The following is a 21480-nucleotide window of genomic DNA, read 5'->3' on the forward strand; positions in this document are numbered from 1 at the left end:
GATCAAATGTTTTCTACATCAGCCTGACAAACAAAAGTCCATAGCAGTATTTTAAAGCTTCCATTTGTCTGATTGTGTCAACTGATGTCGCACAATCTTGTGCTTTTGTAGCAATGACTGCTGCATGGCCCCTTGGAAGTGCTTGATAAACTTGGATAAAACAATAGTTTTCAGGTTTGTTAATACTCAGCCATTAAAGAATGTTGTGAATTTTACACAGCTTATTTACAGTATACCCATCAAAGCTGTTGATTAAAATGATAAATTTGAATATGCAGAGGCCAAATTACACTAAGAAAAACCATCAAGAGAATCCATTCTTACTCGAAATAAGCAACTTCATGTAATCGGAGAATCATATCAAGTTCTACCAAGTACAAGCAGGAGGAAAACCAGAAAACAAACAATAAAGATGAGGGAGAGAATAATCAAGAAAATTAAGGAAAACAAAAAAATCAATAACTTGAGACTTTTACAAGAAAAAGTCGGTACAGGTGTAACATGTTCCCCTTCCTCTCCCATACAAAGAGTAACAAAGGGGAGCTGAGGGGATCTTTCGACTCAATCCAAAACAGGCCCATCCTTGTTTGACGTGTATCTATGTACATCATTAATCTAAACTCAATGAGGCCAAAATGTTCACAAGTTAGGTTTAGTTTAAAATAAGAAACTGCTCAATTCAAATGCTACAATTCCTCAACCTGGACCAAGAATCCACAAGGGCAGCGCTTTGTTCTCACTGAGCTTTCTTCATCGAAAGTTTGATCCTCAACTGGAAATATATGTTCATGGTCCTTCGTTACTGCTGTTGATTCTGACTTGAATGCATGTCCTCGCGGGCCTTCAGGGTTATTGCCCTCACAATTAGTAACCTGCATTCCACATGCTGATTCTTTTCGGTTGAGATGGTGGGGTATCTCTGAAGTTGAATCATCACCATAAGCATCTCTCAGCCTTTGCCGTGTTATGACAGATGAAAGAAGCTGATACCACCTTGAAATAGCTTGGGCTTCATCACGTCTCTTCTCTTCCGCTTCCCTTTTCTCTTCTTCTTCTGCATAGGCCTGAATAACAAAGAACTATGATTTTATACCTTTCAAAAGCAACAAGGATATTTCATTGTTATAGGGAGAGTTCAGCCTGGAAGGTTCTGATCTGGACAAGTTGTATCTAACAAGAAAATTTTGAAACCAGTAAGCTCTGCAGAGAACATAGTAAGTATTGCGCAAGCATACACATGCACACACTACCCACACAAGCACATAGAAACTCAGAGAATCAGCTCAATATTCTTAGTAATTTCTAACTCTTAAGGGCTCTCTTCAAGATTCCCTCTTGCAATTGAAAATAAGTTTTAGCATTAACACATCAAAGAATGAATCTTGCAGCAGCAAAACACTCCTGAAGATAGGTTCGCTATGCAATTATATAGATAGAGGAATTTACCTGTATGATGGCATCATTGAACTCAGAGCAGACAACAATCCCTTCGTAGACGGGAACAGAACGGCCATTACGAAATTCAAACCCAACCATAGCAGGAGCAAAATCAATTTCAAGCCTCTTTGCAACAGGAACCACCCTGGGTAATCTCAGATGTACAGTTCCAAGAGGTAGGCACTTCTCCGACCACACATCCACTTGACCACGCTCATTCTATAAAATGCCAAACCCAGGAATCAGCATCATAAACATAATAATCTCGGGTTTGAAAATCAAAAGAACGGCATAGTTGACATGGGCTAACGGCTAACCATCATAGCCATTTACGACATTACACGAAATAGAGGTTCTAACTAACAATATATGTGCAACATGACGCATCAAAAACATTTCACAATTAAATTCCACGAGTAATAAGGTGGTGAGGTGCCATGCATTGATATATTTAACGGAAGGACTAGATACTCTTAACACCTCCCAGAGTGCAAACTTCAGAAACTACTAAATTAGTCCCTCTAGATTATGAGATTAACTGAGTGCTACATAGGCCGAATTTATCTCATTTTACTTTACTTTTTGCCAGGTAAAAGACAACTGCATTGATAAAAGCAAAGTACCTTGAGGAGACCTAGCAGTGCAAGGTAAGAAAGATAAACAGTACAACCAAATCCAACACCAAGTATCCAAGGATAGCGACTGATCCTATCGAGGTACATAATTTTGGAAAGGACAATAGCTGAACTCTCTGAAACTCTGGATCTAGATCATCAATATAAGAAGCCCCTTAATAGGCATAAAATACTCTGTCTCGCTGAAATTCCAACAACGTGACACCGATTCCCCTCAAGCCAAACGTCCCAAAAGATTGCAAAAGGTAGTAAACTCAATTACAGAAGATACTACCAGATGAAGAGAAGGGAACTGTACTCGAACAAGTGAGTGAATACAACACCCAAGCAAGACGCACCCAGGACATATACAATCCAGGTGAAATCATACCAGATACTTTATGAGAGATGAAAAAAACATTGCTCGTGGAGTCCCCGTCCATCCCAAATAACTGTCAATATATAGCCATGGTTTTCTTTCTCTTAATACAACCAGGAATAGATGCTCATGCAGTAACTAAAAGAAATCGGTTTGTATTATTCAGAATTGACACATCCTAGTTGGTATTTAAGAGCATCCTGTGATGACCTGTAATGGTCCGGTCCTGACTTATCGGGATACACCAACTTCCCATCTTGTACGAATCTGTTACATCACTTACATGCAGGGATATGTGCTGGAATGAGTTGGTCTATACAACTGGGAGGACCTTTCCATCGGAACACATGATAACATGCTACTCTAATCTGAATTCCCAAAGTTCTAAGTCACAGTTTGCCCCTGGCAAATATCCTATGCATTTAAAACTTTACTCTCATTTTCATTATAATTTCTTACTTAATAGATTAAATATATTTGGGGCATCTTTGGAGGAGGTCATTATGGTCATAGAAGGTTTTTCTATTTTTTTGCTCTAAGGTGCATGAGGAGACACAAGACATCCCGTTTGAGGATTTTGTGTGTAGATGAGAATCATTCATGCTGAGTTGGAGATGCTTTGTGAAGAGACCTTTCGTTGTTTTCTATCTAGTTTTTTTTTTCTTTGTCGGGCATAGCAGGTGTTGGAAGCATGTCTTTTTATGGAACGATCCTTTATATTTTTGTCTTTCTATTTGTAGGGCATCTCATCCTTCCTGTAGTACTTTTTTCATATAAACCCTAATCAATATTTTACCGATCAAAAAAAAATATTGAGGAAGGGGTAAGAGCAGCTACTAAAAAAATAGTAAAGTTAAATTGACACGGATAGGTGTGGCCTTTTCCGACACGGATACAAAGTGTCTGACACGGCAAAATATAAAAAAAAAAGATGTATATCACATACAATGTGTCCGACAAAGACATGCGGATACATATCCAACACGCATCAGTTTTGAAATATGGCGTGTGCATGTAACATAGAAAAATAGTGAAATCTCACCTTTGGTACTCTTCCATTTGTAGCACGGGGAAGATCCAAAGGTTCTGTTTGCCACTTCCCATATAATGCAAAAGATCCTCGAGCTTCATCTTCTTCGGAAACACCAAGTTCAGAATTTTCTCCCTTACGAAGTTTTACAGAACGCTTCATCACCTGGGGCAGGGATCATAAAAACTTCTAATGTAAAGTTCATCACTCAAATAGCTGATGATCAATAGCTTCAACTATTTAAAATAATGTGTAATTACACGATCAGACCTTTGCAGGACTTTCATTTGCCTTAATTTGCAAGCCCTCTGCTAACCATCTTTGTTTTGTTTGTAGTATCTGGACGCAGGTCCGGGGGTAGACTGGATGACCAGAACAATAACCAAGTATTGGACCTTTAGGACGAAGCATCTCATACTTGCTAAGCCATCTTTCGATACAATATAGATGATGATTACTGTAGGCCTGAACTAGAGAACCAAGCAATGAATCATTAGAAGACGATGCAAAACCCATAAAAGGCAATTGCATGTAAACTCTTGTATACTACACCTGTTGATTGGTTGGAAGTGGCTCAGTTAGGGCCCTAGTTTGCAGCTCCATGTCCTCAAGAGAGCTCCGGGTGGCAAACCTAGAACATTCTTGAATACAAGTGTTAACAGAGTCATTCAGAACTGCATTGACAGAACTGGACGATGGGTTCACCATCTCAGGTTCACTTGAAGTAAACAATGGGCGGTCATCCATAAGGACCAGACCTCCGGTGGCCCTTGACTCAAGCTCCCTCAATGGCCCTAATACTGCATCCCACCAATGTGGATTTATGCGTTGTGAAGCAATCTTGTACCACTTGGTACAATACCTGAAATTTAAGATGTAGTTGTACTGATTCCTCTTAATAACAACAAACAGAATGCATGATATATGCAATAACTCACAAAATAAGTAACAACTCTGTGGGTGCCAACTTAGTTGCGGTGTCATAGTTTCATGTAGAAACCTTGCTTGCGCCTTCATTTCAATAATTTTACTCTTTTCACTTTAGCTGACAATTTAAATATTTTATTCACAAATAAATTTCATAGGATAGGTGGTTCAAAAAATGAGAGGGGTTATGATTATCTCAAGAAAAATTGTTACCGGGGGAATCTTGAATCTATATGCTCTTCCATCCTATGGTTATAATTCATCTGACAGGTGAAGTGACACAAAAAACAAACCTGCGAGTCACATCTTTAGCGCCATTCCCAGCAAAAGCAATGACATATCTCAGAGTCCTTTTGCAGGCTGAAGTAGCAGCTTCTACTGTCTCCTCACCGCCAATAATTGAATTGACAGCATCAACATGGACCCACTTTCCAGTCAAGTTTTCCCCACCACAAAAGACTTCCGCCCAATACAAAGGAGCTCCTCTTTTTCTTGAACCAACTGCAGTTGAGATTCCTTGAGACACAACTGGAACTTTTTCTGTTTTGATTCTCTTAAATATATTCGAAGGAGAAGAAAGTTGTGTTGAACTGCTTGACCAGTCTGTCATCTGAGAACTTGATTTGTCATGGAGTCCATACGCAGTGGCAAAAGCAGCCATTTCTAACTGTAACTCAAACTCTAGATCCCCTTTCCTCTTTGACCCATCAGACTTGGTTCGACAAGCTTCAGAGCTATCATTACATTCTTTGGAAGCTATTGTATTCAACCTTTCCTCATTCGCTCCCCGTCCACAGGAATTCTTTTCTTTTAAGCTTAATTTATGTGAGGGCGACTGAAGAGGTGAAACAGACACTTTTCTTGGCGTTGTCACCATAGGGGTAGAAGAATCAAATAACCCAGAGTCCACCCTAGTTAAGTCTTCGCTTGAACATCCAGACGTGCCAGTGATTGGTTTAAGGGAGGCTACATCCAAAATGGACACAAACCTACAACACATCACCAAAAAAAAATGGATTTCAATATCTCAAGTTTACAAATAAAGATAAACTTTCTAATAAACCATAGGGAAGAACCACGGCACATGATGGGTGTTCAGAGCAAAGTTCATCATACTAGTATTTTATCCAGGCCTGCCTCCAGCCTGGTCCAGCAAGTCCCAACAGCCTTTTCTGCCCTAGAAGTGGGAAGAGCAGACCACCCGCAAGGGGTTGAATCATCCATCTCATAACTTATGAAACTAAATGGGAGCCATGGATCAACTTTTTCATTTGAATAAAATTTTACATCACCCCCTCAGAAACTAGATCCAACTCTTTTTTTTTGTGGATATGACGTCCTACACACAGATTATTTCCACAAGAAACTAGAGTCCTAAATCTCTATGCCATACAAAATTGGTGAAGAAATCAAAATGTCCACAAAACAAAGTTGTTTCGGGGAATTTTTTTTGCTAATATAACCATAGCTAGTAGCATTCAGAAAATAAGCATGCACATTTCTTTACAACATACCGGGTTGTAAGTTTGAGAGCTCTAAATAGTGCAACTGACAGTGCAGCTACCTGCAAAACAATATAGGGTATCATTTCAACAGACGCTCAAACATCATAACTTTTATTTTATTTTTCCACCAAGAAACATACTTGATTTAACCAATAAAGCACGTGTAAACATTTCAAAACAAAAAGTATAAAAATTATACGAATAATGGAAACATTTGAACTATATATGTTTCTACAGCATTTTTGGACCATTTGTGACATTAATGAAAGAGAAAAAGACCAAAAAATACATCGAACTTTGCAGTTGGTTTCAAAACAGACAACGTACTTTTTTTTTTATTCAAATAAACATTGTACTTTCAAAAAAAATCAATTTAGCCATACTGTTCAATTAATTGGATGGCGTGCTGACGTGGGTCATTAAAAATTTCCCCCTAATCTAATTTGCCCATCTGGCATTAGTTTCAACCTTGAGGTGGCATCCACATAACATTTCGACACACTAATTTCTGAAATGTCAACTGAAAATCCGATATTGTAGTGAAATCGAAATTTAAGATGTTTGAAATTGAGATTCGAAATAAAAAGGCGAGATCAAAAACCTTAAATTGGTTGGTGGTGAGCAGCCGACAAATTTGGGAATTTCAAAGTGGATTGCGTTGGTTTCATTCGAGAGTAAGCTTTTTTTCTCCTTTTTCGTTTATGATGCATGAATTGTTTGAATAAAAAATGGTTTTGGTTGATTTGTTTGATTTATAAAGCAAATTCATGTTTGTTTGTCTGTTTGAATTGCTTATAAAGCTTGAATTGTTTATAAAGCATATATTTTTTATGAGAGCACTATCTCTGTTTAGGGTTTATATTAAAATATTGACTCAATGCATGCGAAACAATGTTTAAAGTCTCCAAAAACATTGTTTATAGTCTCTTTTACTCTCTTTCAAGTATAGTTTGAACTTGTTTGCAGTGATTCATGATACATATTCACTAGAGTTGCACCATGGTGGGGATTTTGCGCATTGTCCTATTTTATCTTATGAAAATGGGAAGATTGTGTATTATAACGACTTAGAGATTGATAAGTTATCATATTTTGAACTTGTTGGCATAGTTAAAGAGTTGGGTTATCAGACATTCACTTCTCTATATTACAATGTTCCTTGGATATCTTTGGATAATGGTCTTAGACTAGTTTCCAATGATGTCGACACAAATTTGATGATTGAGGAAATTAAAAAACGAGCAATTGAAGTTTATGTTGAGAATTGTGTTGAAGAGGAAATTTTGGGGGATGTTTGTTCAGAGACTGATAGTGATGATGAGATTGACGACTATTACTCTGATGAGACTGAGTCAGAGATTGATAGCATGGGGAATTGTAGTGATGTTGATGAGGTGTTGATTAAGTATAGGAGATCCCAAATTGAAAAAAATGTAGCTAAGAAGGCTACTAAGAAGGTACCTAAGAAGAAAGCACCTAAAGTGATTGTTGAAGAAAAAGATACCATAAGAGAAGTCACTGATCATGTAGTAGTTGATGTGAATGAAGGTTTTAATTTTGATGATTATGATAGTCCTATAAGTGATGAGGATGGTGTGCATAAGAGGAATCGAGCAAGGTTTCCAGTTTTCAATAAAAAGAATGACTCAATGAAGATGAAACCTGTTCTTGGAATGAGATTTAGTAGTTGTGAAGAACTTAAGGAGTATCTTATTGATTATGCAGTGGCCAATCTTTGTCCTCTTAGGTTCACTAGGAACTCTACTAAATGGTTGCTTGTAGAGTGTGGTAAAAAGTGTAAGTGGAGGTTATGGGACACGTATATGCAAGCTGAGAAGAGTTTTCAGATAAAGAGTTTGTACAATGAACATAAATGTATCAAGCATTTCAATATAAAAATTGCAAACTCAAGGTGGTTGTGTAGAAAGTATGTTAGGAGAATTGTTGCTAATCCATGTTGGAAGTTGGAAGACTTTAAAGTGGATGTAAGAGAGAATTATAAGATACATGTCAGTAAGATCCAGTGTTATAGGGCTAAGAAGTTTGTCATGGGTGAGGTTGAGGCATCTTTGGTCGAGCACTATGGTAAATTATGGGACTACTCTCAAGAAATCATACAGAGCAACCAAGGCAGTACTGTTAAAATTCAAGTTGAAGAGAGTCCTGATGGAACTGGAAAGGGTGGATTTCATAGAATGTATGTTTGTTTCCATGCATTGAAAAGTGGGTGGAAGGAGGCATGCAGGAACATCATTGACTTGGATGGGGCCTTCTTGAAAAGTTTTGTCAAAGGGGAAATATTGTCTGCTGTTGGAAGAGATGGAAATAACCAAATGTTTCCAATTGCTTGGGCAGTGGTTGAATGTGAAAGCAATGACAGTTGGAGGTGGTTTTTACTGAACCTGGACAATGACTTGGATTTAGGTAATGGAACTAGAATCACTTTTAGTATTGATCAGTAAAAAGGTCTTGTGCACACCATAGCTTACTTATTCCCTATTGCTGAGCACAGAATGTGTGCAAGACATATTTATGCCAACTTCAAGAAAACCTACCCTGGTGCACAACTGAAGTCTCTTTTCTAGGAGTCTACCAAGGGTTCCACACCTCAGGAATTTGACAAGGTGATGTTGAATGCAGTTGACTTTAGGGCTAGGGATCACATAATGTCAATATTGATGAACAACTTGGTGTTTAAACTTCAAACTATTACTGACATTGATCATACTCAAGTGGTTAGGTACACAGGCTTCAACAACCATGTCATCTGCCCTAGGAGCTTCTTCCTCAAGGAAAAGGAGTAGAGGTCAACTATCAACTAGGAAGAGTAATACTCATGTTTCACCAATGAGGTCCACACCAAGAAAGAATACAACTAATTCACCAAAAAGGGCTCCAGCACCCAGAAGAGCTCAACCTAAACCTCTTGAAGTAAGGTGTACACCATCCAGAGCTAGACCTCAACAACTATCTAACCCTCAAGCTAGAAGGAGGTTGCCAACTTTGTTGATGGAGTCACCATAAAGGGATAATACAACACCAATTGCAGCACCTGATGCCCAAGCAGCTAAACCTAAACCTAGGACTAAGAGCATCTTTAGGAGAGGAACCAAAAAAACACCGAACCAAAAAACACCAAGCAACTACGCGGTTTTGCCAAAACCGCGCCATATAGCCCACGCGGTTTTGGCAAAACTGCACCACTAAAGCCCAACTAACAGGCCCAAGACCACGTGGTTTTGCCAAAATCGCGCGGTGTTCTCAATGCCGCGTGCTACTATTATATAATCATGACCAAAGCCGCGCGGTTCAATCACTTTCAACTCTTTTCTCAATTATAAACCCTCCTTAGTTAAAAAAAAAAAAAAAAACCTACCTAAACTTTTAAAATTTTATATGGATCCTTTTGAACCTTTCGACGGTGATGATTGGCAGTACACAAATGACATTGGCGATGAGGAAGAAGAATCCGAGGAAGTACAATACGGTGGGGGAGAAGAACCCGAGGATGTCGCGCCGACTGATAGACATCTCTAAGTACTGGAGTATCAGATGAACGACTTCGATTGGCAATTTGCACCTGGAGAAGTACTTGATATGAAAGTTATGTCTTCTACACGTGTCGAGTGCAGTGACTAATACTCAGGTAATTAATTAGTTTTGATTAAATATTTTGAATATTAATTAGTTGAGTTGGACCAATTAATTATTTATCTTATACGCATTATTATTTTTTTTATAATATCAGCATGTTATTGATTACCGAGTTAGATCGGCTTTACTTGGTGTTAGAGAGTGGTGGAAGGTTATTAGGAGTTTGGATGAGTTTGTACATATTAGAAATAGTATTTTGATACACCTTTGGGTATTTTGATTGATGCGGATTATGAGAAGGCTGATTGGGTAGTAGTCATAGCTTAGGATTAACCCCCTCCCCCACGTGAGTGATTTGATACAGCATCAAACCTGGAACCAAATATTGGTCGATTTGGTGTTTGGTTTGGTGTTTTTTTTTGTGTTTTCATCAACATGTAGTTCTCCTGAAGTTGAAAAAACACCAAATTCTTGAGAATTTGGTGTTTGATGCTAGGTTGATATCACTGCTAAAGATGCTCTAAGACTTTAGGTTTGAAGAAGTTAACAAATGATACAGTTAGGACACCTTGGAAGCAATGTCTCTTGTTTGACATGTTGATCTCGTTTTGCTATGACAATGTGTGATGTTTTGGATTATGGAACCTAAACTTTATGATTTGTCAGTATGTGAAGTCTCAATGCTTTTTATTTTGTAGTCTTTATTTTGTCAGTGCTATCTTATCTTTATGACATTTGAAATAGGATAACTTAATGTTATAACAGTGTTGTTATCTTTATTATGTACTTTCTATTTTGTCAGTGTTGTTATCTCTATTTGCAGTCTCTACTTATCTTGTGTTTTGCAATAAAACAAGAGAGCTCAAACAACATCATAAAACCAGAGAGTAAAAACACTTAGGATTAACCCCCTCCCCCACCAGTAGTTGCAATTAGGAATAAGAGCAAAAAGGATGATAGACACAAAGGATGATCATCCTATTGGGCACCGTTCGCACAATTGTTACTGGAATTTCTAGTCAAGATGATACATACAATATAATATTGTGTATGTCAGTTTTGTAACCCACAATTCACGATCATTGACTAGTCAAATAACGACCACTATTAGTTGACTACTTCTAACTGTCAATTGGGGGGGTGGGGAGATAACCCTAAAGAGAAAATGGAAGGAAAAGTTGCACAAAATGGTGGGAAAAGTGATTAATAATTGGAGGGAAAAGTGATAGCAATGTGCCGGTGAAATATACAATTTTATTGTTGTTGTTGAAATTTGGTTTAATATATTTCAGTCGAAATGTTATGTGGATGCCACCTCAAGGTTGAAACTGATGCCAGATGGGCAAATTAGATTTGGGGAAATTTCTAACGAGCCACGTCAGCACGCTATTGGACGGTATGACTAAATTCAATTTTTTTGGAAGTACAATGTTTATTTGAATAAAAAAAAATACATTGTCTATTTTGAAACCAACTGCAAAGTTCGATGTATTTTTTGATCTTTTTCTCTTAATGAAATGAATTGAGTTTTATCGAGGAAAAGAATAAGAAGAGGGAATAGATCGACATTGATGTTCCCATACAGATAAACTTCAATTGGAATACTAAAGCGCCTGTCAACGGCATGAGTAAATGCTCTCCAGGTCTCAACTAGCAAAGGAAAGGACATAATGAGGTCACCGGTATTGCATAGACATGTCTAGTAAGTTACAAGTTCTTAAGATCTTTTGCATATTTTTCATGGAAAAAAAATAGAAAAGAAAAAGAAAATGATTTGTAGCACGTATTGTTTTTCTTTCACTTGCATCTTAAATATCAAAGAAAATATGAATACCTCTTCTGCACTTCCTTTGCGATTTTCAAGGGCAGAGGCTAGAGAGAGCTCAAATGGTTTCTCTGGACAGCCTGAGCAGTCAACCTTAAAGTTATCATGAAACTGCATATGCCAAGTAAATTGCAGTATAAGAGTAGCAAATAAACTAAGTCGTCATATACATCAAAAAAGAAAGAAAAAATAATAAGCCAAACTATGTTAGCTGATTAACAAGATCGTGCATACCCATTTGATAAGGGGTGTCAAAGCCTTGGCAGTCAATTTTGGCTCATCAGCTCTTTTCAGTAAATATGATGGTATAAGTGAGAGCAACGCAGCCTGCAACAATCACAGAATTCTGGCATTTGAATATGAAACTACAAACGAAATAATATTTTTTTTCCCTTTCAAAAAATTTATTAATTTCAATATAAGAAAGATACTTGAGGAAAACAAATTAAATTAAAAATGACATGACGTCTGAACTCTAAACAATGAAGGGTAGATCATACATGCGTAGGTTATTCAGATCATATATAGCCAAGGTATTAAGCACTGATTAATGTCACCCAGCCATCATACTGTCCAACTCAATGAAGTAAAAGGATTGATATGCACTAATAGGCGCAATTCATATTGATGGCAAAATGATACATCAACTCAAGAGAAAAGAATACCGCAGCAACATGGACATATCACCAAACCAGAAGGTAGTTCACTAAATAAGATACAGTAACTCACATATCTAGTTACCCATCATATTTACAATGTTATACACAGTATAATAAAGATTATCACTTATGTATGCATTAAAAAAAGTGTATATACGTGCAGGAGACGACAAACACATTAAGTGAGGAAGCACCTGAATAAGAGAATCATCACAAGCATTGTCAATTAACCTTCCACGGGCAATCAAACAAAGCAAGTGAACCTTATGCACGACCTCAGCAACTTCCTAGGACAAAACAATATACATTCTCCTCAATTAATAAGCTACATCTTCAAAACAATGTACATTCTCCTCAATTAATAAGCTACATCTTGAAAACAAGGTATCTAAAAGGTTTACCTTGTCTTGGACAGTGGGCCTTGGAATAGTTTTCTTTTTGGAAGTAGATGGTGAATCATCATAAAACTGAACAACCACCTCTCTAGAACCGGGTGTGGATATAAACCCGTCTTCCCACTCAAATTCAGTAGCTTTGGGGAAACTAGTATACTGTGATGATGATGGCCCTGCTTCTTCTGACTTTGAAAAGCCATAAAAAAGTAATCTTTATATCATTTAAAGTACATGAAAAGAAATAAAATTAATAATGAGAGCAATGGAAACTAACTTGTGAAAAATTGTTGTTGTTTTTCAGAAGCCTTTCTACACCCTTCATTGATATATCACTGAGACCACCTGGGAATATAAAGTTTTACTCTTTATTGCAAACAAAAATAAAATAAAAATAAATAAATTACTTACGGGGTGTTTCTTCGTGTTTCTTGGGAGTTCGCATTTTTTGGAAGATAAATTTTTGTTTCTCTCTTTCTTTCTTCTGTATTTATTGTTCACACATTCAACAATTCAAATAGTATATTCAAAGGGAATTGTTTTGATACAATGTTTTTGATAAACTAAACTAAATCCTTTAAATCTCGACGAGACTCTAGTCCATTTTTTCGTCCCATTTGCTAAATCCCATTAATTTTTTTTTTTCAAAATTATTTTTTTTTTTTTCACTGACACTTAAACAGGACTATTTCTTAAGTACGCAAATCAAGGTCTACGCTGCTTGCACGCATCATTGTGTTCACAAATTGGTTCAAAAAGTGTTGTTGTAGAAACACTTTTTTTTTTTTTTCACTTCCACTTAGGACTATTTCCCCTTTTTTGCTAAAAATACGCCATACGAAATGAAACGTTCCGTCCCAAGTTTAAAATAAAAACAAAAAAAAAATCGAAAAAACACACGTGATTGAATAAAATATTCCGTCCGAAGCTCACAACTCAATGAAAATCTCAGTAGCAAGTGCTACTCTCGTTGTGACTTAGTTACAAGTCACCAACTTTGTTACCATTGCATTGGACAATAAATTTTTTGTATTTAAATGTGAAAACTCTCAATTTCCCCTTATAGCGACTTGCATTGGAAATGCTCTTATGGTGACTTGCCTTAAAGATTTTTAAAATATAATTTAATCTCCTATTAAAATGCATGATTTGTTAATATGGGTGTGAGTTTATTAGTAACAATAAGTTTTATAATGGTATTATTGAAAAAAATAAATAAATAAGTTTTATAATGGATTTTGTTTTGTCTCCTATCAAGATGTTTGCAACTATCAAATTGGGTTTTGTATTTTTATGAGTTTAGTAATTTGATTTATTTGTATTATCATTTACAACATCATTTTATTATTCAAGAAGGTATAATTATTACATATAATTTTCTTGGTTTGATTTTCTCAATTAATATTGTTTATTACATGGGGTGGACCTAGGATTTAATATAATTATTTGTTTAATAATGACAATTGACCAGTCTCATGACTTTTTCATCCAATTTATTCAAAATGGTCTCACCCTCAGCGACCCAACTCATGAAAAAAATATAATTTAGACATACCAATTCAACAACACACCTTTGTATTCTTGCAACAAATTCACCAACTCTTCATCATCTTTCTTATCAAGATTTGCAGCTATAAAAGTGGGTTTTGAATCTTTATGAGTTTGCAAATTTATTTATTTGTAATATTCTTTACAACATATTTTTATTATCCAAGGTGACGAGGAGCATCAAGAATTTATTATGATTCCTCTTTTATATATTCAGTATATTTTCCACAACATTTTATTCACCCCACCAGCCCTTCTATCACTTTAATTTAATATTATGTGATTTTCGTACTATTACAATTCAAAACAAAACGACAACAAAATTAGGTTTATGTTCATCACACATTCATACACATCATGGAACCTCGTCCATATTTTAACATATGTTGATGTATCTCTTTATATCTAAAACTAAAGTTAGTAAAACATATACTTTTAGCCGATTTGATTTTTTCGTCCCATTAGTTAAAATACTTTTTAATCAGCAACTTACTTTAAAATTTGTTACAATTTACTATAATAGCTCCCATTCCACTTAGGCGCATCCGTGCACGATGTGTTAGTAGTGCATCAAAATCTAAATGACCGTTATAGCTAGGTGCACAATTGTTTATTCACAATATTTTGGCATCGTTATTTGTTGTAAATTTATATACTCGGATCATTTTTTACCAAGTGCCAACTAACTTAAAATATTTATTTTATTACAGTTACCATTATAAATAAGTAGGCAGTAATGAAAATAGTTGACAAAAACATCGATATCGATTGGATGAGAAAACGTGAGAGAATGAGACTATTGAGGGAGAGTGGTTAAGCGACACCAAAATATATCTATTTTAACAAATTGATTCTGCATGGGTTGTTATTTTTAATATTTTTCCCACAACATAGAAATAAATTGTTTGTAAATGTAAATTAAAGTGATGTGACGTATCGAGGCGAGTCTAGCTACATCTTTTTGACTAAAGTGTCATGGGCACCCATCCACCTAGGTAATCGCCTAAAAGTAATTGAGCTTATTTTTATTTTTCATCTAATCACTTTTGCACTGAGATGTTTTTTCCTACCCAACTAGATAAGGGTATCACCGGGATCCATTTTTGATGCAATTTTTCCAACGCTTAGTTTGTTTCCGGTCCAGTAAAAAGCCTCCACCTATCAATAAAAACGGACCCAAAGCTCATTCCGTTTCTCACTCTTTACTCCCACCCAAAAGTCAAATTTTATTTATTTTTAGTGCTGCCACTGCTAGTCTATATTAGCCTAGCACAACATGACAAAATTGAAACAAAACAAAATGAAATAAGACAAAACAAAAACTGAATGAGTTGGAAAGAGAATAGAATGATTTTTTTTTTATTGACAGGTGAAGATTTTTTATTGGATCGGAAGCAAACTAAGAGCATATATAGGTGGTGATAGTATACTCTTCAAATTTGAATACGAAATTTGGAGAATCTGGTCACAAATTTTGACAAACTCTATGTGATCGCAAATATCATTCGCAAATTTGGAATAGGACTACCTTACGCGACATTACCACTGTCGCTCCCAAGTTAAAAAAAAAAAACTCACTCGACATTCCCATTATCGTACCAAATTGAAAAAAGTAACAAAAAATAACTCGCACGACATTAGTAGTGGCGTGCGATAGTACCACTGGCGTGTGGTGCTGGTCAAAGTAAAAAAAAAATGGGGGTGACATTTGCAATGACGCGCGACGTTATTAATGTCGCTCCGCATCCGCATCCAAATTGTCAAATTTGCGAATGAACAGATTATATGACTGAATTTACTACCACCTAGAGTTGGAATTCCAGAAAATTCTGAATTATTTATTCAAATTTAAAGATTTTAACAGGTGATACTACCACCTAGAGATAATTAAGGGCATCACCGGATCCATTTTTGCTGCAATTTTTCCAATGCTTAGTTTGCTTTCGGTATAATAAAAAGCCTCCACCTGTCAATAAAAACGGACCCAAAGCTCATTCTGTTTCTCATTCTTTACTCCCACCCAAAAAGCACAACATGACAAAACTGAAAACAAAACAAAATGAAATAAGACAAAACAAAATGAGCTGGAAAGAGAATAGAATGATATTTTTTTTTATTGACAGGTGAAGGTTTTTTACTGGATCGGAAGCAAACTAAGAGTATATTTAGGTGGTGGTAGTATACTCTTCAAATTTGAATACGAAATTTGGAGAATCTGGTCGCAAATTTTGACAAACTCTATGTGATCGCAAATATCATTCGCAAATTTGGAATATGGCTACCTTACGCGACATTACCACTGTCGCCTCCAAGTTAAAAAAAAAAAACTCACTCGACATTCCTATTGTCGTACCAAATTCAATACGAACATTACCAATTATCCGCGATCCAAATCATCATTTCAATTTAATCGAACAGTTATATGATCGAATTTACTACCACCTAGAGTTGGAATTCCGAAAAATTCTGAATTATTTATTCAAATTTAAAGATTTTAACAGGTGATACTATCACCTAGAGATGCTCTAAGCATAAGAAAATTGCAGCAAAAATGGACTCGGGCATCACCAATACATGACTTTAAAACCTACACCCACGTCAGCCTTATTGCTTATGGAGGCCCAATAAAATGAGCTAAATCCCTAAATAAATAAAAGTTATAAAAATGCTAATTGGTTAAACAAATAATTTCTGATGATATTTTGCACATCTCGAGACCCATATGTCGACGGCAGAGACCTTGGCAAGAAACCACACAAAAAAATCTTAGTTGGCGTGGGCAATTTTGGACTCCCAAACAAAAAAAAAATGTAGCACGAGAATATGCTGGCATATCTCAACTGGTCCCCGAAGATTCGTTTTGGAATTTTGGCATATCTCATTTTACCTTTTTTTTGTTTACAAAATGATGACTTGGGCGGAAACCTTATAAACCAACTCTTATATGAGTTATATGACCAACCAATTTAACCGAACTACCTACTTTTTTTAACTGACACCTCTCTTCTCCACAGATCTTCGTAGAATCACTCCAGGTTCATCCTTGTTTCTCTCCATCTGTTTTTCTTTTACTTGCATGCAATGAAACTAACTGATGTATATATTTTTTACTTGGGAAGAAATAATGCATAGATGCCTTCTTATGGCCCCAACAGAATCAACCTGTTATCATGATTCAAATTCACTTGTGCTTATGATTATGTATGTACTATCTTACAAATGAATGTTGTTACTGTTTACAGAGAGGAAAGAGAAGAACTTTTTTTTGGACAAGTTGAGTATTTTTATAATTTATTATACAAGTTCTGGATCACAGTTAAATCTACTGTGATCCAGCAACGGAAGTGTTTATGAGTCCTCAAACTAAGCAGAGTAGTGGTAAATCCCTTAAAGGAATTCATGGGGTGCATATGGTACCTCATTCACCTTTTCCAGTAAAAGAGGATTCTCAATGCGGGTACTTGCATCATTCAACGTATTATCAAGGTTCTAGTACTGAAGATAATCGGAGACTGTTTATGCTGTAAGTGTAAATACATTTCTTTAACTTCTTTATAGTGGTTAAAATGGAATACTGACGAAATTCTTCAATACTTTTGTGTTTTCTGTAGACGATTATGGCAACAGAGACCAGCATGCTTCCGACCCATCCGGTGTTGTCTTCAAGGTATTTCCTTACCAATGCTTTGAGTTCATATTGTTAATAGTCCTATTATTAGGAAGGTTGTTTTAGGCCGAGTCTTTATACTGGGTGCATCGTCACTGCTATCTTATGTATAATTGCTCTACATTTTCACTTCTTGTATTAGGTGATCAACACGTTGTAGAAACAATCGCCAATGTGCTTACATCTCTTCCATTTATTGCCCTTGGAATCCAAGCCCCAAGGCGAGCTAACTGTCAACTTCTTTTATTGAATTTCACATTTACTTTCTGCCTGGATACTAATTTTGGCATAAAAAACACACATATAAATAAATTGCAGGAAAAACTGGAATACTAAACTATATGCTAATTCACTAATTGGAGTTGGTGTTGCCTCAAGTTTATATCACTCTTCCAGAGGAGAGCTGAGGAAGTATCTGAGATGGGCTGACTACACAATGATAGCCACAGCAACTGTTGTAAGTTAAAGTTGGCTCAGTAATTCTTTGAAATTACTTAGAATTGTTAATGTTAGTATTATTCTTATTATTATTACTATTGGTATTTTTATTGTTGTTGTTGTTGTTGTTGTCGTAGCAATAGTAGTAGTAGTAGTAGTCTGAGTAGCATGCAATACTCAATAAGATCCTAACAATTCTATCCTTTTTAGGATAAGGACACCCATTTTCAATATTTTCCCGCTTTTAAGTTAGCTAGGGGTGTGTCAGTCATACTGTCATTGTAGATACTCTTGGCAGGTCTGATATTGTTTTGTCCTTCATTCTGGGGTAGCCTGAGTAGTCCCCTGCTAGGTGAACGAATTTGTAGTGCCTTGGGTTCTTCTTCACTCTTATGAGGGTAGCAGATTGCAAATCATGTGGTCATATCCGTATCTTTGGAGGGTTTGATCAATGCGACACGGTCTTCCTTTTGTCGAAAGTTTAGGAAGAGTGGGAAGGCACCCATTTGGGAGCTTTGTATTTAGATGGGACTCTTTGCTTGGAAAGTTGTAGTGTGGGGAACCATTGAGATGTAACTTGGAAAGTTAGGGGGAGTTTCATTATGTTGCATTCTTCTGTTTGTTTCTCGTTTGTTTTTTTTGTTTTACTGTAGGTTATATCTGTCTACAGCCTTGTTTTGTCATTGGATAAATAGGAAACTCCACTTTGACCAGTTTGAAAAGGGGAAGATATAAATCCTGGTCGAAGTGATGCATCATCCATATAATCTTTGCCTATTAGAAGTAAGGGAACTGTCTAGTGGGGTATCTTCACGATTCCAGTTGAGTTGATGGAGGGGTTTTCTGTTTTGCCGGGATAAAAGATGAAAGCTAATTAAAAGAAGCATCCATTCCTAGAAGTACTGATCTAAAATTTGTTAATTTTGTTCAGATTGTTTATTACATCCATTTCAGATCCATGCATCACATAAATGCTCATTGGTTTGAATAAAAGAAATAATTTTGTGCTTAGTGTTTGCTGATGGATCATAGTGTTGACCATTGGCTCATTGTTGTTTTCCTTCATGCGTTATCAATTATGTTGTTTTTCCTTATGTAGATTCTTTTTGTGTGATCTGCGAACTCTTTTAAATGTTTTCCTTGGATATAAACTTCTTGTACAAAATGACCAACCCTTTTTTTTGTTCCTGTTTTGAATTTGAAGTGTCTATCTAGAGCACTCAGTAATGAGAACCCAAAATTGCTTATGGCCGCATCTGCATTATTTCTACCTGTTCAACCCTTGATGGTTTCAGCTGTCCACACGGGAATGATGGAGGTAATCTTTTGTTTGATTTTTACATATATAATTTTTGGAAACTTGTTTAGGGTAGTATATCATTATGTTTATAATGGTTCCATAGTTCCATCCTCTGATAACTACAAGATTACGTTACATATTGCCTTTCAGTGAAGCTATTCAACACAATCTCTTGTCAGTGTGTGCCCCTATAATAACCCATAAACCAGAGCCTAGATGTGGAAGCTCAATCAGCATCCTCCTCTATACTTGCCATTGAAAGTCAACACTTTGTGGACAACTCATTCTGGGGAATAACATTTATTTGTAATTTGGCGGTCACAAAGGTATTGGCTCCATTTTGTAAGTGTGTGCGTGTGCCTACGACCTTGCAAGATAGAGAGCAACACAGGACTCGCGTCAGTGCGAACATGAATGAAAAGAAAAGGGATCTTCAGCTTTTAAAATTTACAAGGAGGTCGTCCATAGAGTCTAAGGATCTTTTTGTTCTTCTTTCTCCTGTCTTCTCAGGTGTCTTTGTGTTGTCTTTGTTACTTTGCTACCTTCCCTCTCCTTAGTTGATCTTGACACTGATCTCTGAAGCTTGTTCCAATCTTCGTTCTCACTCCGAAGTTTAGTTTTTCACTTTTTCTCAACTTCAAGCCACTTCCTTGATCATTCACCTTTTTGTTTGTTCAAATCAGTAGTCTTTATCCACTCATCTGAAGACATAAAGCATCACAGAATTTCAACTCACACGGTCTACTCATGGTAGTGTTTACAACGAAGAAGTGGAACTGAAGCACTCTGGCAAATAGATGGTGTATGTGTTTCGGAGTCAATTCAGAGTCTTATACCTTTTGGAAGTTCTCATTCATTTATACAAGTTTGTTTGATGGAATGGAACTTGTGGTACACCTGAAAATTTTCAAACCGGCTAGCTGATTAGGAAAATTATGCACTTCTTCGTTTTGAGTGAGTAGTAGGAAAGGTTATTATACAACATTAGATGGTTTTAGAAGAAGTTTTTTTACTTTAATTCCCTCTAGGTATGTTCCAACAGAAGTTTTTTATTTTTTTCTTTCAATTTTTATTTATTTACTTTTTGAGTGATTTATTTGTTTGAGGAAGATACTGACCCCTATGTCTCGTACCATTGTTCTCTTCCAGGTAGCATTTGCAAAAAGGGCACTGAGTGAGCCAGAGCTAAAAATGGCCTATAATGTGCACAAGATGTCATCTCTCTTGGGAGGTGTGCTTTTTGTTGCTGATGATCTATATCCCCAAACTCCATATCTTCATGCCGCTTGGCATCTCGCTGCAGCAGTTGGGGTTAGTACATGTAACAAACTTCTCGAGTGAAATCCATCGATACCACATTCTTGGTGCCTATATATATCTATCCTCATCTTCAGTTGTGTATCACAATTTTAAAATTTTCCTTCGCCCATGCTATTGGAGGAGTCCGTCTTCAACATAACGTATTTACATCTGTCCAAATCCTCCACTGTATTAAAGACTGAAGGGGATCCAAGTCTAGATCAAAGTGAGGTGAGACTTAATTGTCTTGCGACATTAAGATTGTGATTCTTGGGGAGGAGAAGAGGAATGTTTTCAGCATTTTGGAACAGGAGAACTTGTTAAGCTCTCCATGGTTCCAATCTACATCAAGTTGAATGAAGTTTTCTTTTTCTAGAAGCCTTCCTCTACTTAGTTGAAGCTAGTTTATACAGTTATAGTTGTTTCAGGTGTATCTTTATGTAGAATGGATGTCAACTATTTTTGGCTTGAATTCTAATGGATAGATTGTGAATGTGAACCAAGTTATTAAGTTACCGCTCATCCTTTTTTTTAAGGTATTTTTAAATTATGTTAAGTACACATGTTTTGGTGAGAGTCTGTTACATATCACATTTTAGGGTTCATGCCACAGAGCAACCCAAAACATGTGCATACTATTTCACTAGCTACAGAGATTCTACTTAACTTGTTCATTAATGTACTGTCATACTGTTGTGAACATAAAAATAGAACCTCTTGACTGTTATGTGCTAGAGCCTAGAGGTGGGATGTTAGGCTCCCTTGCTCCACGTATTATCTCGGTTTTCTCCAAGAAAGCCAGAAAAAGCGCAAAAATCAAATCTAGTTCTCAACTGTTTATGCTCCTAGAGTTTAAATAATAATGG

General features: G+C 36.3%; 2 protein-coding genes across 4 annotated transcripts; one reads left to right on the forward strand and one right to left on the reverse strand.

The window, feature by feature from the left end:
* Positions 1-437: 437 nt before the first annotated feature.
* On the reverse strand, positions 438-12931 carry RAD4 (DNA repair protein Rad4 family). Of its 3 annotated transcripts, none has more exons than XM_086581075.1 (13): positions 12774-12931; positions 12640-12707; positions 12372-12551; positions 12165-12257; positions 11546-11638; positions 11321-11422; positions 5902-5951; positions 4681-5376; positions 4013-4322; positions 3731-3925; positions 3473-3625; positions 1447-1656; positions 438-1064 (listed from the first exon to the last, which is right to left on the reverse strand). In XM_086581075.1, exons 1-13 carry the CDS (start codon positions 12805-12807, stop codon positions 687-689), a joined length of 2562 nt encoding a protein of 853 aa, XP_086437201.1. In that variant the 5' UTR covers positions 12808-12931; the 3' UTR covers positions 438-686. The 3 variants fall into 3 exon arrangements, with proteins under 3 accessions (XP_086437201.1, XP_086437202.1, XP_086437203.1); XM_086581076.1 differs by having other exon boundaries at positions 12640-12697; positions 12774-12918; XM_086581077.1 differs by having other exon boundaries at positions 12640-12728; positions 12774-12823.
* Positions 12932-16767: 3836 nt separating this feature from the next.
* On the forward strand, positions 16768-21129 carry LOC147479127 (uncharacterized). Its single transcript, XM_086581079.1, has 7 exons — positions 16768-16945; positions 17153-17433; positions 17522-17577; positions 17720-17798; positions 17896-18034; positions 19220-19333; positions 20465-21129. The coding sequence occupies exons 2-7, from the start codon at positions 17261-17263 to the stop codon at positions 20654-20656; spliced, it is 753 nt and encodes a 250-aa protein (XP_086437205.1). The 5' UTR covers positions 16768-16945; positions 17153-17260; the 3' UTR covers positions 20657-21129.
* The last annotated feature ends 351 nt before the right edge of the window (positions 21130-21480 follow it).

Source organism: Coptis chinensis, chromosome 8 (genome assembly GCF_015680905.1).
Source record: "Coptis chinensis isolate HL-2020 chromosome 8, ASM1568090v1, whole genome shotgun sequence".
Classification (NCBI taxonomy): domain Eukaryota; kingdom Viridiplantae; phylum Streptophyta; class Magnoliopsida; order Ranunculales; family Ranunculaceae; genus Coptis; species Coptis chinensis.